Source organism: Aotus nancymaae, unplaced genomic scaffold (assembly GCF_030222135.1).
Source record: "Aotus nancymaae isolate 86718 unplaced genomic scaffold, 86718_ANA_hifiasm-v0.15.2.pri h1tg000016l, whole genome shotgun sequence".
In the NCBI taxonomy this organism is placed as follows: domain Eukaryota; kingdom Metazoa; phylum Chordata; class Mammalia; order Primates; family Aotidae; genus Aotus; species Aotus nancymaae.
The window spans coordinates 63,197,044-63,213,343 of NW_026988428.1; the positions used below are offsets into that span (position 1 = coordinate 63,197,044).

Here is a 16,300-nt window from a genome sequence, read left to right on the forward strand (position 1 = left end):
GTAGCTGTCAGAAGCAGGCTACACGTAGTCAGGGGTCAGAGCCAGGGGAGCTGAAGTGCCATAAGTGTGGAAGCACAGTGGCAGCCGAAGCCCAAAAGTCACATGGTCTCAGAGCCAGTTGTGCAGCTAGCTGTATCAGTTGACCATTGAGTTAGCACAGAAAGGTACATTATTGGCTGGGTATGGTGGCTCATGCCTGTGATCCCAGCACTTTGGGAGGCTAAGGCGGGAGGATGGCTTGAACCCAGAAGTTCGAGACCAGCTTGGGCAACACAGGGAGACCACCCTCCAACTTCTACAAAAAAATATTTTAAAAATTAGCCAGGTGTAGTGGTACATGCCTGTATTCCCAGCTATTCAGGAAGCTAAGGTGGGAGGATCGCTTGAGCTCAGGAGGTCAAGGCTGCAGCAAGCTGTGATTACAAAATAAAAAATTAAGTAAATAAATAGAAAAATACATTATAAAATAGATTGCTAGCCAGCAGCTTCCAATTAGTGTCTTTTTTTTTTTTTTTTTTTGAGACAGAGTCTTGCTCTGTCACCCAGGCTAGAGTGCAGTGACGTGATCTCTGCTCCCTGCAACCTCCACCTCCCGAGTTCAAGCAATTCTCCTGCCTCAGCCTCCTAAGTAGCTGGAACTATAGGCGCACACCACCACACCCAGCTAATTTTTATATTTTTAATAGAGATGGAGTTTCACCATGCTGGCCAGGCTGGTGTTGAAATCTGGACCTCATGATCTCCTTGCCTCAGCCTCCCAAAGTGCTAGGATTACAGGTGTGAGCCACCACTCCTGGCCTCCAATTAATGTCTTTTAGTTGATTGTTCCCACCAACTTCAGCAACAGGGCTTTAAGAAAGGTTCTTCACTAACATACTAATGCCATTTTACAACAGCACTAATTTCCATTAGAAATAATAATATAGGCCGGGCGCAGTGGCTCACGCCTGTAATCCCAGCACTTTGGGAGGCCGAGGCGAGTGGATCACAAGGTCAAGAGATCGAGACCATCCTGGTCAACATGGTGAAACCCCGTCTCTACTAAAAATACAAAAAAATTAGCTGGGCACGGTGGCACGGCCTGTAATCCCAGCTACTCAGGAGGCTGAGGCAGGAGAATTGCCTGAACCCAGGAGGTGGAGGTTGCAGTGAGTCGAGATCACGCCATTGCACTCCAGCCTGGGTAACAAGAGTGAAACTCTGTCTTAAAAAAAAAAAAAAAGAAAAAAGAAATAATAATATAATAATTATAGATTTATCTCAATTATGTAAGCAAGTGAATATAAATATTCAGACTCATTTCAGTGGGATTCTGCATGTGTAGTGGTTAAGAACATGGGCTTGCCAGGCATGGTGGCTCATGCTTGTAATCCCAGCACTTTGGGAAGCCAAGGCAGGTGTATCACCTGAGGTCAGGAGTTCAAAACCAGCCTGGACAATATGGTGAAACCTCATCTCTACTAAAAATACAAAATTAGCCCAGCATGGTGGCACATGCCTACAGTCTGAGCTATTTGGAAGGCTGAGGCAGAAGAATCACTTGAACCCAGGAAGCAGAAGTTGCAGGGAGCCAAGATCGCACCACTGCACTCCAGTAAGAATGAAACTTCGTCTCAAGATATAAAAATTTAAAAATTTAAATAAAAAAGAACATGTGCTCTTCACCTGCAGTCCAGTCTCTACCAGGCAACCCAGCCCTTACCCAGGGTCTGGGTCAGTGCTGGGCACATGACCGCTGTGCACTAAACATCGATTATACCTGAATGAGTGAATGAGCTCTGGAATCAGATTGCTTGGGTTGGAGCCCACCTCTAATAGCCACTAATTGTTTAATTTTGGAAAATTTCTTTTGCTGACTGAGATTCCGTTTCTTCACTTGTAAAGTTCAGATTACAATAGCTATTGGGGGAATTCAGCAAGGTACACACCTGGCTTCGAGTGTCTGCTCAGTATCTGTTATCAATACCTCTTTTAGTATCTTACCATTCCTCAAGACAAAGATCTGCAGTTTTTTTAACCTCTCTAATTTGCTTGAAGAAAGTGTAGAGAGGGCTACTGTTTTGTTGGCTTGTTTGTTTCAGAGACTGGGTCTGGCTATGTTGCCCAAACTGGACTTGAACCCTGGGCTCAAGCAATCCTCCTACCTCAGAAGACTACTGATTTACGTGTTTTCATTAAGTAGGAAATGGAAAGGTTGGCAGGAAATTTTGTTTAACTTTTTTTTTTTCACCTTGCTTGTTTTTGGAGAACCAGTTTAACTAAACAGTTAGGTAGCCTAGTTCCATCTGTTCTGAGATTAATGAATTTAGGTTGCTTACTACCACCACAGGTATGATTCACTTTAAAGAAAAGCAGTTTAATGAATTACAAATGTATCCAGCTTCTCAAATGTTTCCAGTTTCTACCCACATGAATACAGCCTGGTCTAGAGCCCAGTTCTACTGTTCCCCCCATTGTGGTCTACATAAACAAATGATTAAATGCATATAGATCTGAAAAGACTCTCCTTTTTGAAGTTGCCAGGATGATGACTGACTCTCTTCCCACTCAGACCATTGCCTAATGGGTCAACATTAATACATTCATTGCCCTTTTTACTCCTTCCTGGCAGAAAAGTTAACACATAGCTAACATTCGAATTCTTAGTATGAACCAGACAAGGGTACAGTTTTTTACACATATTAATCATTACAACCTCCCATAAGGTAAGCACAGTTTTATACCCATTTTTGATTGTTTTTGTTTCTTTGGTTTAGTTTTTTTGGGTTTTTATTTGTTTGTTTTTTGTTATTTCAGAGAGGGTCTCCCTCTGTTGTCCAGGCTGGAGCGCAGTGGCATTATCTTGGCTCGCTGCAGCCTCCCTCCTGGGTTCAAGCCATTCTCCTGCCTGAGCCACCCAAGTAGCTGGGATTACAGGTTTATGCCACCACACCTAGCTAATGTTTGTGTTTTTAGTAGAGACAGGGTTTCACCATGTTTGCCAGACTGCTCTTGATCTAATGACCTCCAGTGATTCGCCTACCTCAGCCTCCCAAAGTGCTGGGGTTATAGGCTTGAGCCACCGCACCTGGCCTTACATCCATTTTTATATGACAAAATCAAGGTTTGGGAAGGTAAGATGACTTGTTCAAGGTCACATATCCTGAACACAACTGAGCCCATGACTCCTACGTACTACCATAGGAGGCTACACTGCAGAGGAGAGATCTATTTCAGTTACACTGCAAGGAGCAAAGTGAGAGCATGTAAATCACCCATAATGACTCTTTCCCCCTCAAACTGAAAAGGAATGTTTGTTTAATGAGAAATAGAGAGCCAGGCCTGAAATCCCAGCACTTTGGGAGGCCAAGGCGGATGGATCATGAGCTCAGGAGATCGAGACCATCCTGGCCAACATTGTGAAACCCTGTCTCCAAAAAAAAAAGAAGTTTTGTAATTAAAAAAATACATACAAAAATTAGCCAGGCATGGTGGGGGGCACCTACAAAAATTAGCCAAGCATGGTGGGGGGCACCTGTAGTCCCAGCTACTCAGGAGGCTGCGGTGGGAGGATCGTTGGAGCCCAGGAGTTCAAGGCAGCAGTGAGCTGAGATTGCACCACTGCACTCCAGCCTGGCTGACAGAAGAGGACCCTGTCTTTACAAAAAAGAAAAAAGTTCCCAGAAGACTGAGACCCTAGAATTAAAAAATAAAAATAAAAATAAAATGAAAAAAAGTAGCACTTTTCCATGTATACTTTTTACAGGCTGATTCCATTGTACAGTTAAAGTATGAAAATTGTTTATAGATAATAGATATTATAATATGAAAGGAATGCCCAAGATATGTAGCCTTTGATCTAATATTGAAATATATAGAGTTGTTTGATATTTAGCACTTCTTCCCTTCTATCAAGTAGTTTTCTACTTGGGGGAAAAAAAGAAACTTCCTGAAGATGTGTCCAATTTTATATCTTTTTTTTTTTTTTTTTTTTAAAGATGGGGTTTCACCATGATGGCCAGACTGGTCCTGAACTCCTGACCTCAGGTGATCCACCCACCTTGGCCTCCCAAAGTGCTAGGATTACAGGCGTGAGCCATAGCGCCCAGCCCCAATTTTATATCTTAGTAACAGTTTCCTAAAACTGCTGTTTACAACATGATCTACCTACGAAAAGTAAACTCAGTGGTAAATATTGAATAACAAGTGGACTCTTGAAAATATTTAGCAATCACAACTGAAACTGAATTTATTCTATGCCTTAAATGATTATAATTTATCAAATATTCACATCCAAGAATGTGTGTCTTGCAGATTAATTTACACATAACATACACCATGTGATTGCATTTTATCCATATTTAAAATATTAATACTATAAAATATAACTCACTTTAAGAAATCTGTCTAAAGGAATGAAAAAAATTTTAAATCATCACAAATGATGTAATGTCAAAGTGTGAAGCAAAGTGAGTTGTAACCCATATATATATTTTTTGAGACCCAGTCTTGCTCTATCACCGGCTGGAGTAATCTCGGCTCACTGCAACCTCTGCCTCCTGGGTTCAAGTGATTCTTCCGCCTCAGCCTCCCAAGTAGCTGGGACCACGGGCACATGCCACTACACCCGGCTAATTTTTGCATTTTTAGTAGAGACGGGGTTTCACCATGTTGGCCAGGATGGTCTCCATCTCTTGACCTCATGATCCGCCCACCTCGGCCTCCCAAAGTGCTGGGATTACAGGCGTGAGCCACCGCGCCTGGCCATTGTAACCCATATTTAAGCTATTGCTACATACTTCAGCTGGTCAAGCAGAAATATTTGTCTTCTTTTATTAAAGTGAGTATTGGATTACACAAGGTCTTCAAAAACATGTCTTTCTTGGTCAGACATGGCAGCTCACGTCTGTAATCCCAGCATTTTGGGAAGCTGAGGCAGGCTGATCACTTGAGGTCAGGAGTTGGAGACCAGCCTGGGCAACATGGCAAAACGCTGTCTCTACTAAAAATACAAAAATTAGCCAGGTGTGGTGGTGCGGGCCTGTAATCCCAGCTACTCAGGAGGCTGAGGCACTAGAATTACTTGAATCCAGGAGGCAGAGGTTGCAATGAGCCAAGATCGAGGCACTGCACTACAGCCTGGGTGACAGAGTGAGATTCAGCTTTAAAAAAAAGAAAAAAAAAAGAGAGGAAAAAACCCAACCCCGTATCTTTCTTTTTATTTTATTTTATTTTTATTTTTTTTGAGACAGAGTCTCACTCTGTCTCCTAGGCTGGAGTGCAATGGTGTGATCTCAGCTCACTGCAACCTCCACCTCCTGGGTTCAAGTGATTCTCCTGTCTCAGCCTCCCAAGTAGCTGGGATTATAGGCTGCCACCACCATGTGTGGCTATTTTTTTGTATTTTTAGTAGAGACGAGGTTTCACCATGTTGGCCAGGCTGGTCTCAACTCCTGACCTCAAGTGATCCGCCCGCCTCGGCCTCCCAAAGTGCTAGGGTACAGGCATGAGCTACCACGCCCAGCCATCTTTCTTGTATAATGTTACCATTCTGCATTATTTGCCATAAATCACATTGCATAATATGTTTAGTTCCCTAAAAAGAAATTAGTTCTCGACCAGGTGCAGTGGCTCATGCCTGTAATCCAAGCACTTTGGAGGCCAAGGTGGGCAGATCACCTGAGGTCGGGAGTTCAAGACCAGCCTGACCAACATGGTGAAACCACATCTTTTTTTTTTTTTTTTTTTTTTAAAGAAATTAGGTCTCGTGCTCACTTCGGCAGCACATATAGTAAAATTGGAACGATACAGAGATTAACATGACCCCCTGCACGAGGATGACACACAAATTAGTGAAGCGTTCCATATGAAAATAAAGTAGGCTGGTCGCGGTGGCTTGCGTCTGTAATCCCAGCACTTTGGGAGGCCAAGATGGGTGGATCACCTGAGGTCGGGAGTTTGAGACCAGCCTGACCAACATGGTGAAATCCTGTCTCTACTAAAAACACAAAAATTAGCTGGGCGTGGTGGCGCACGCCTGTAATCCCAGCTACTCAGGAGGCTGAGGCAGGAGAATCACTTGAACCTGGGAGGCAGAGGTTGCAGTGAGCCGAGATCATGCCATTGTACTCCAGCCTGGGTAACAGGAGCAAAACTCTGTCTCAGAAAAAATAATAATAATAATAAAATAAAGTAAAAAGAAATAAAACATATTAAAAAAGAAAGAAGAAATTCATTCTAAGTCATGCAGATTTATAGAAAGAAACTGTCAGTTCTATGGGAAAGTCTGACCTGCTGTTTCCCGGGGCCAGCAAACTCTGCTTGGAGGGTCAAAGGTGAATCTTGCCATACATTATTTTCTGTTTTCTTTTTAAAAGATTGTCTTATTTTCTAATTTACAAAGGAGGCTGGGCATGGTGGCTCACACGTGTAATCCCAGCACTTTGGGAGGCCGAGGTGGGCAGATCACTTGAGGTCAGGAGGTCGAGACCAGCCTGACCAACATGGTGAAACTCTGTCACTACTAAAAATACAAAAACTTAGCTGCGTGTGGTGGTGCACACCTGTAATCCCAGCTACTCAGGAGGCTAAGGCAGGAGAATTGCTTGAACCCAGAAGGTGGAGGTTGCAGTAAGCCAAAATTGTATCACTGTACTCCTGCCTGGGGGACAGAACAAGACTCCATATCAAAACATTTACAAATGAAACTGTGCACTGTTTTCTTAGGCGTTTTGTTGAAGCTCCAGTTCTCCCATGTTTACCTACCACATTTTAAAAATAGGTAGGAAAGGCCTGGTGCGGTGGCTCACACCTGTAATCCCAGCACTTTGGTAGGCCGAGGCAGGTGAATCACGAGGTCAAGAGTTTGAGACCAGCATGGCCAATATGGTGAAACCCTGTCTCTACTAAAAGTACAAAAATTAGCCGGGCATGGTAGCACATGCCTGTAGTCCCAGCTACTTGAGAGACTGAGGCAGAAGAATCTCTTGAACCTGGGAGGCGGAGGTTGCAGTGAGCCGAGATTGTACCACTGCACTCCAAGCCTGGGTAGCAGAGTGAGACTCCATCTCAAAAAATAAAAATAAAATATAAAAATAGGTAGGAAAAATTAATTTTATCACTGATTGTCTTAACCAGTACAGAACAGGAAATCTTCTTTTAAATTAAATTTACAGCAGTTCAAAGAGTTTGGGAAGTAAGAATAACCTCAAGCCAATCAGATATTTTACATAATTACAATTTTGTATTAAAATATAAGAGATATAGATAAAGGATGATTTCAGTACCAAAGACAAAAATTATATGTTTAGGCTGGATGCAGTGGTTCATGCCTGTAATCCCAACACTTTGGGAGGCTGAGGAGGGTGGATCCCAAGGTAAAGAGATAGAGACCATCCTGGCCAACATGGTGAAACCCTGTCTCTACTAAAAATACAAAAATTAGCTGGATGTAGTGACGCATGTCTGTAGTCCCATCTACTTGGGAGGCTGAGGCAGGAGAATCACTTGAACCCAGGAGGCAGAAGTTGCAGTGAGCCGACATCGAGCCACTGTACTCCAGCCTGGCGACAGAGTGAGACTCTGTCCAAAAAAAAAAAAAAAAATTTAATACTAATTTTAATGACTCCAACAATAATATTAGCTTTATAAAGGTATGCTTAAATAATAATGATCCTTGAATTGTTCTCTCAAACATCACTCCTGGCAGAAATGAATTATATATAGTACTGACTTTCATAGTTTAAGGGAAAATAACAGTTTTAGAAAAATACTCATCTTTTCTTAAAAAAAAAAAAAAATCCCCATGTTGTGATTCCCCCACTGCTAGTCACATTTTAAAAGGCCCAAACCCAAATGTGTTTTGTCATTTTACCCTAGGAAACTCAATGATTTTGCTTCTTTATTCTTCAAGATTTTCATCCAGGCATTGATAGGCCTGAGCACAACTTCGTTTAAACTAGAGGCTATCATAAGCGGTGGTTTGGGAAGCTACATTATATACTTAACAAATGTGAAATGTTAGGCTAGGTGCAGTGGCTCACGCCTGTAATTCCAACACTTTGGGAGGCCAAGGTGGGTGGATCACCTGAGGTCAGGAGTTTCAGACTAGTCTGGCCAACATGGCAAAACCCCATCGCTACTAAAAATACAAAAATTGGTTGGGCATGGTGGTACATGCCTATAATCCCAGCGACTTGGGAGGCTGAGGCAGGAGAATAGTTTGAACTCAGGAGGCAGAGGTTGCAGTGAGCCGAGATGGAGCCACTGCACTCCAGCCTGGGCAACACAGTGAGACTCCATCTCAAAAAAAATAAGTGAAATATAAAACTTTTTTATACCTCCAAGCTCAAGCAGGCAGGGGGAATCCTTAGAGCAAATTAGACTTCCACAGGCAAATTATTTATCCTAGTGAATCTAGATCTACCAGATAACTATAGAATTCTCCAAAGCCTTGGTCAACCTACCATCACCATCAGTATCACTGGGAGCTCATTGAAAATGTAGAATCTCAGGTCCCACCCCACATCTAATGAATCCAAATCTGCCCTTTATACTGTGAGACCCCCAGGTAATTTGAATGCATATTAAAGTTTGAAAAGAACTGATCTCATGAAACCTTATAGCTAACGCAGAGACCTGGGAGAACAAGACTGCAAAAATCGAAAAGAATGTCTGTAAAATGCTGGAGGCAAGAAAATAAAGAAAAAAATAAAAGAGTGACTTTGGGGGAAGAGTTCATATATCATTTCCTTACTACATTTCATTTTTCTTTTTTATGCCTTGCTTTGAAAAGCCACCATTATCTTGGCATGCTTTAGATGGAAACCATTTACTGTGCAAGATTTCTGTTCATGTTCTTAAATAACCCCTACCACTGTGCCTGGCCCTTTGAAATGTGTTTCTTGCTGACATGCTTGTTTCTCCTTTCCAGTCCTGACACAGCTCTCCCTGAGGAGCAGCCACATTCCAGCTCCCAGTGTGCCCCTCTCCACTGTCTCTCCAAGCCTCCCCACCCCTAGTCTTCATCTCCTGTGGACGGACATCTGGGGAGGAAGTTTTGTAGCCACACACAGGATACTGCCCAAGATCCAGCGGGTGTTTTCTTCTTGGCCGTTAGATGTACAATTGGATTACTGTCCATTGTTTGGGAAGACGAGAGAAAGTTAAGAAGAAGAACACGAAGCACAGACCCTGATGTGATAAAACATTTTATGGTTTCTCTGAGTCTCAGATAAACTTCTGCCATTAAATGGCTACAGTTTATTTAAATTAAAAAAAAAAAAAAGAAACAGGAGACATGTCTCAGATGGCTGGCTTTACCTCGATAGCATAAGAGAGACCTAAGATGTGTAAAATACATATATTATAATATCATCTTTCCTCACACTCCAAATTCAGCTAGGGAAGTTGATTCCAATATTTTTGTCATTGATATTTATTTTGTACTTTATTTGCTACATGATTTATGTCTATAAAAATAATTTCTCTGAGGTGAATTTAATTCATTTATTTTCAGATATTTGCTTAACTAAGTATGAGTTTGAATTTAGTTTGAAATCTGGAATTGACCAGACTGTGGTCATTTTTCTTTCACAAAATGATAAATGAGGTGCATCAGAATGTTAACAGTAACTGTATTTTGCTGCTAGCTGGTATTGTTTATGCACTTATTTTCTAATCATTAACTGCTGGGTTTTGCTTTTGTACTTTTAACTAGAGTTCTTCACTGGACATTACTAAGTAAATCTAAGAAAGAGACTACGTTATGATTTATTGACTTATTCAAGTTTTGATGGCATCTTTAATTTTATTTTTTCATTGCAGTTGAGTAGATGTTCTGGTGCTGCTCCTTTGTATGTGTGTATGTGTGTGACAACGTTAAAGAAGGATCTATAACTTGAAGGGGAAAAAACATGGTGTGTTTATTTAATGACCAGAATTTCTATTACTTCTCCCAAAATCAGGGTCCTACTATGAGTCTTTCCTGATAAAAGGTATCAAGTACAAATGAGAAAATATATACATACCTAGATGCAAGATAGCCTTTGATTAATTAATTTACCTAGAGTGTGTTCAAAGTTTGATTAAAGTTGTATGTTTTGTTGTTTTTAGGTTTTTTCAAAACAAATCTTCCTTGCCAAAAAAAAAGATAATAAACCTTAGCTCATTGTCTACTTTTGACAAACACTCAGGTGCCTACAAACATTCTATTATCTTGAGATAATACATGTTCCTAGTTCATTTACAGATTCTGCTGGGTAACTCTTATGACTTGATTTAAGGCAGTGGATTTTCATAGCAAAATTTATTTTGCACATAATCTGACAAACAAGGAAAACAGTTAACAGACCTGAAAGGTCTAATACTCTTGGGCTCCTTAATCATCAAGTAAGTGCTGCCCACACAACTGCTCCTAGCCCTGATTCCATGTCTTTGTCAGGTAGCCTTAACTTATTTAAAACCATAAGGGTTTGACCTTTTCATGTCGAGACATCTGCAACTTCTCTTCAACACAAAAATGACCCTCACTGTTAACACAAAGGACAGTTACCAGTGTAGGGCATTGAGAAAAGAGATCCAGGAGCCACTCAGCTCATTGAGTGGACATGGGTTGCACAGAAATGGAGTGGTCCATCAGAGACCCACTGGCAAGTCGTAAAGCACATTGCAGGAGCTTTCGTCAGTCATATCAGCCTATTAAGTAGTGGTTGCTATTACCAAAGCAACCAGGACGTTTTGTGTTCTTTATATGAGTGCTGTTTTCCACAGTGTCACTTATTATGCAATGGGGAGTAAAGAGTTTGAAATCTTCACCAAAATAGGGATTCAGGTGAAAGTACAGAAACAGAAACAAAATAATTCTACATGAAGTCCTAACCACAGCAGCCTGACTTTAAGTGCTATAGCACTTAAAGCAGGGACAGTTTTAGCTGTGTATTTTGAAAAAGTTGTGTGATCTACAAATAAAAATCACTTTTGTTGTTACTTTTGGTCCCCAGGAGAAATGGGAGTCCTTTTCAGAGAGCATGGGAGACACATGAGTCAATTGCAGTCCTCTTGTCTGCCTCTGAGGGTGAAATGAGAGTGTGAAGCACTTTGGGAGGTGGCCAGGCACACAGCTAGGCTCAGGGCAGAGCAGAGCTGCTGTCCTAGTGGTGTGGACCCAGTCATCATGAGCCATGTCTGAAAGAATTAATCACATTTCATATGCAAGCATGCTCTCTGTTTGACTGTGCTGTTGTTTTTAATGAGAGCATCATTGACAATGCTTTCACCTGATAGCCCTGCCTAATTGTGTTCTATGTAATAATGCATGGGCTTGAGGAGGAGGCAGGGTTGGGGGAGAAGGCGGGAGAATGGACATGTGAATTAGGGAAAAGTGTCTCTTCCTTTGGAGCATGGATGGGTTCAAAGCCCTCCTCATACTACTAAGTATTTGGCTGGACACTACCAGTTGTGTGTCTAGACTGTGTGTGTGTGTGTGTGTGTGTGTGTGTGTGTGTGTGTGTGTGTGTGTTTCTGTGTCTGTCTCCAGGGCTGAGCAGCACCTCCTTCTTCCTCTGGTTGCATGTTACTCAGAACCTTGGATAACCCTCAGCCCTCCTAAAAACACAATACATGTATGTTCTAAGGAATTTATCTTGATGATTGGTGAGAGAGTGGTGATTTAAACCAGCTCATTTCCCATTTACCACTGAGGCCAGCTCACCTTTGCTGAAGAGGGTTCTTGACTCTTACTTTGTAGCAGGAACTCCTAAGTTAATCAAGCCTTTTCAAGAGTTTCAGGCTGAAAGTCAAGATCTCTCAGGTTAAACTCAATGTTAAAATTTTAACTGGGCAAATTCTCATTAGAGACAAAGGGCCAAAGATGGTGCTGATGGAACCTAATGTCTTTTAATGTTGATTTCAATCCAGTAAAGCCCTTGTGAAGCCATTGAACTGTAAAATTGGGCCTTGGGGAGACAGTGCACCCTCTGAAATTAGAGGTCAGGAGATTTGGATTTGATTTCCAGCCATCTGCCAGTCATTCAGCCACTCGCTTTCAAGTGACAAGCCTTAGTTGAGTCACTTTCTGTCTGTTTCTCGAGTTTTGCACAGGGATTTATGTATGCCTTAAGGCCCACTGGGAAATGATCCCTTTTTCAGCTCAGTGCCTGGTTTGTTGAGTATACTTGTCAATCTGGACTTTAATATACCTATGATTTTGGATTAACTCTATTACCTCTGCTAGAAATTAACACAGAAAATTCCAGTTGATTGACAAGAATGAGAATCAGTTCTAAAGAATTTAAATATAACCGAATCCTGTATTACTAAAAGAATGCTCAACTCAAGTGGACACAGATCACTCATTCTAACTTCATCAGCTATAGCACTTAGAGACAACTTTTTCAAAATACACAGCTAAAACTGTCCCTGCTTCAAGTGCTAATAGCACTTGAAGCAGGGACAGTTTTAGCTGTGTATTTTGAAAAAGTTATGCGCTCTATAAATAAAAAGCTACTTTTGTTGTTACTTTTGGTCCCCAGGAGAATTGGGAGTCCTTTTCAGAGAGCACAGGAGACACGAGTCCTTTGCAGTCCTCTTGTCGGCCTCTGAGGGTGAAATGAAGAAAATCTATGCAAAACCATTCAGGACATAGGCGTAGGCAAGGACTTCATGACCAAAACACCAAAAGCATTGGCAACAAAAGCCAAAATATTCAAATGGGACCTAATCAAACTCCACAGCTTCTGCATGGCAAAAGAAACAGTCATTAGAGTGAATCGGCAAGCAACAGAATGGGAAAAAATTTTTTGCAGTTTACCCATCTGACAAAGGGCTGATATCCAGAATTTACAAAAAACTAAAACAGATTTACAAGAAAAAAACAAGCCCAGTCAAAAGTGGGCAGAGGATATGAACAGACACCTTACAAAAGAAGACATACATGAGGCCAACAAGGATATGAAAAAATGCTCATTGTCACTGGTCATTAGAGAAATGCAAATCAAAACTATATTGAGATACCATCTCACGCCAGTTAGAACAGCGATCATTAAAAAATCTGGAGACAACAGATGCTGGAGAGGATGTGGAGAAATAGGAACACTTTTACACTGTTGGTGGGAGTGTAAATTAGTTCAACCACTGTGGAAGACAGTGTGGCAATTCCTCAAGGACCTAGAAATAGCAATTCCATTTGACCTAGCAATCCCATTACTGGGTATATATCCAAAGGGCTATAAATCATTCTACTATAAAGACACATGCACATGTATGTTCATTGCAGCACAGTTTACGATAGCAAAGACCTGGAACCAACCCAAATACCCATCGATGATAGACTGGACAGGGAAAATGTGGCACATATACACCATGGAATATTATGCAGCCATTAAAAAGGATGAGTTCATGTCCTTTATAGGGACATGGATGAACCTGGAAACCATCATTCTCAGCAAACTGACACAAAAACACAAAATCAAACACCACATGTTCTCACTCATATGTGGGTGTCGAACAATGAGAACACATGGACACAGGGGGAGCACTGTACACTGGGGTCTGTTGGGGAGAAATAGGGGAGGGACAGCAGGGGGTAGGGAGGTGGGGAGAGATGGCATGGGGAGAAATGCCAGATATAGGTGAAGGGGAGGAAGGTAGCAAATCACACTGCCATGTGTGTACCTATGCAACAATCTTGCATGTTCTTCACATGTACTCCAAAACTTAAAATATAATTAAAAAAAAGAGAGAGTACCAGTAGAGTGTGTATATATTTTCATAACAGAGTAGAAATAGAGTTGTATATTTTTTATAAGAGAGTATTTGGAGAATATTTTTATTTTGTATAACAAATTACAAACAGAGTTTGTATATTTTTTATAACAGAGGAGTATAAATAGAGTTTGCATACATTTATAAAAGAGTAAAAGTAGAGTGTGTACATTTTGTATAACAGAGTACAAATAGAGTTTTCATATTTTTTATGAGTACAAATAGAGTGTATATATTTTTTATAACAGAGTAGAAATAGAGTTTGGATATTTTTAATGAGTAGAATTAGAGTGTGAATATTTTTTATAACAGAGTACAAATAGAGTTTGTATATTTTATATAACAGAGTATTTTCAGAGTTTTTATGTTTTGTATGAAAGAGTACAAACAGCATTTGTATATTTTTTATAACAGAGTAAAAGTAGAGTTTGCATACTTTTTATAACAGTAAAAATAGAGCATGTATATTTTTTCAAACAGAGTATTTTGAGAGTTTTTACATTTTGTATTACAGAGTACAGAGTATATATATATTTTATAACAGAGTACAAATTGAGTTTGTATATATTTTTAAAACAGAGTATTTTGAGAGTTTGTATTTTTTTATAAGAGAGTACAAATAGTTTGCATATTTTTTATAACAGTGTACAAATACAGTGTGTATAATTTTTATAAGAGAGTACAAATAGAATTTGCATATTTTTTATAAGAGAGTACAAGTAGAGTGTGTATATTTTTTATAACGGTGCAAATAGAGTTTGCATATTTTTTGTAACAGAGTATTTTGAGAGTTTTTTTTTTTTTTGAGTCTGATCTTATTTATTTGTTACTCAAAAAATCTTATTTCTGACTGGATTCAGACTTAGAAGTAGAAGCTCGCAGAGACGAAAGTCTGCGTCTCTTCACAATTTGTTCCTGACGTTTCTCTTTAGCCTCCTTCATTCTCTTGGCCAAAAGTTTAGCATATTCTGCAGCCTCTTCCTTGTTTTTCTTAGTACGCTGCTTCTTCAGAGCAATACGCCGTCGTTTGTGCTGCAGGACATGTGGAGTAACAAGACGCTGAATCTTGGGTGCTTTGGTCCTAGGTTTCTTACCTTCTTTGTTTAAGGGCTTTCTTACAACATACTGGTGGACATCATCTTCTTTAGAGAGATTGAAAAGTTTGCAGATTCTGCTAGCTCTTTTGGGCCCCAGGCGATGAGGCACGCTGGTATCAGTTAGTCCAGGAATATCCTTCTCTCCTTTTTTTACAATAACCAAGTTGAGAACGCTCAGATTAGCATCCACGATGCAACCACAAACTGATTTTTTCTTTCTTTCTCCAGTTCTCCTTGGTCTGTAACAGGAATGCCCCTTACTCAGTAGCAGGCAGACACGGCCATGGGTCAAGACACCCTGCTTTATGGGGAAACCTTGTTTGTCGTTCCCACCACTGATTCAGACCACATAACCCTTCCATTCTTCACCCAGAGCGTCAGCAGCAACTTCTGTCACCATACGCTTCTCATAAAAAGTACGAAGTTTGCGTTCATCGTCCACTTCAATGAGTTTCTGGCACCCAGTGGCCGGGAAGGAGATGTTCAGCTTCATCTTGAAGCAGCTATACACCTTCCAGGTGCCACGGAAAAGAGGCGAGAGTTTTTATATTTTGTATAATAGAGTCAAAATAGAATATTTATATTTTTTATAACAGAGTACAAAAGGAGCTTTTATATTTTTTTATAACAGTATTTTCAGAAATTGTATATTTTTTATAACAGGATACAGAGTTTGCATATTTTTTATAAGAGAATACAAGTAGAGTGTGTATGTTTTTTATAACGGTATATTTAGAGTTTGCATATTTTTATAAGAGAGTACATATAGAGTGTTTGCATTTTTTATAACAGACTACAGATAGAGTTTGCATATTTTTATAACAGTTCAAATAGAATGTGTATATTTTTTATAACAGAGTACAAATAGAGTTTGCATATTTGTTATTAGAGAGTACAAATGGAGTGTGTATATTTTTTGTAACAGAGTATTTTGAGAGTTTGTGTATTTTTTATAACAGTACAAATAGAGTTTGCATATTTTTTATAACAGAGTACAAATATTTTTTATAACAGTTTTTTGAGAGTTAGTATGTTTTTTATATCAGAGTACAAATAGGGTTGGTATATTTTTTATAACAGTACAAATAGAGTTTGTATAATTTTATGAGAGTACAAATAGAGTGTATATATTTTTAATAATAGAGGAAAAATAAACTTTGTATATTTTTTATAACAGAGTATATTGAGAGTTTTTATATTTTGTGTATCAGAGTAAAAACAGAGTTTGCGTATTTTTTATAACAGAGTACAAATAGAGTTTTTATATTTTTTATTACAGAGTATTTTGAGAGTTTGTATATTTTGTATAATAGAGTACAAAAAGAGTTTGCATATTTTTTATAATAGAGTACAAATAGAGTGTGTATATTTTTAATATCAGAGTACAAATAGAGTTTGCATATTTTTTATGAGAGTAGAAATAGAGTCTGTATGTTTTTATAACAGAATACAAATAGAGTTCA

General features: G+C 39.7%; 1 protein-coding gene, 1 non-coding gene and 1 pseudogene across 6 annotated transcripts in view; 2 read left to right on the forward strand and 1 right to left on the reverse strand.

Annotated features, from left to right (window-relative positions):
- The window catches only part of BICD1 (BICD cargo adaptor 1), a 274,324-nt gene extending 264,586 nt beyond the window's left edge, over positions 1-9,738 (forward strand). For all 5 annotated transcript variants that reach the window (XR_010343025.1, XM_012458412.3, XM_064377438.1 and 2 more), the window contains one exon: positions 8,912-9,738. Coding sequence is in view for 3 of the 5 variants with exons in the window: in XM_064377438.1 (XP_064233508.1) it covers positions 8,912-9,147 (236 nt within the window). In the remaining 2 variants the exon portion in view is untranslated. The remainder of the gene's footprint in view (positions 1-8,911) is intronic.
- Positions 5,747-5,851, forward strand: LOC135275485 (U6 spliceosomal RNA). Its single transcript, XR_010343117.1, has one exon. It is a non-coding gene; the product is annotated as a U6 spliceosomal RNA (small nuclear RNA).
- A 4,799-nt stretch (positions 9,739-14,537) lies between the features above and the next one.
- Positions 14,538-15,365, reverse strand: LOC105721342 (small ribosomal subunit protein eS6-like; annotated as a pseudogene).
- Positions 15,366-16,300: the final 935 nt, after the last annotated feature.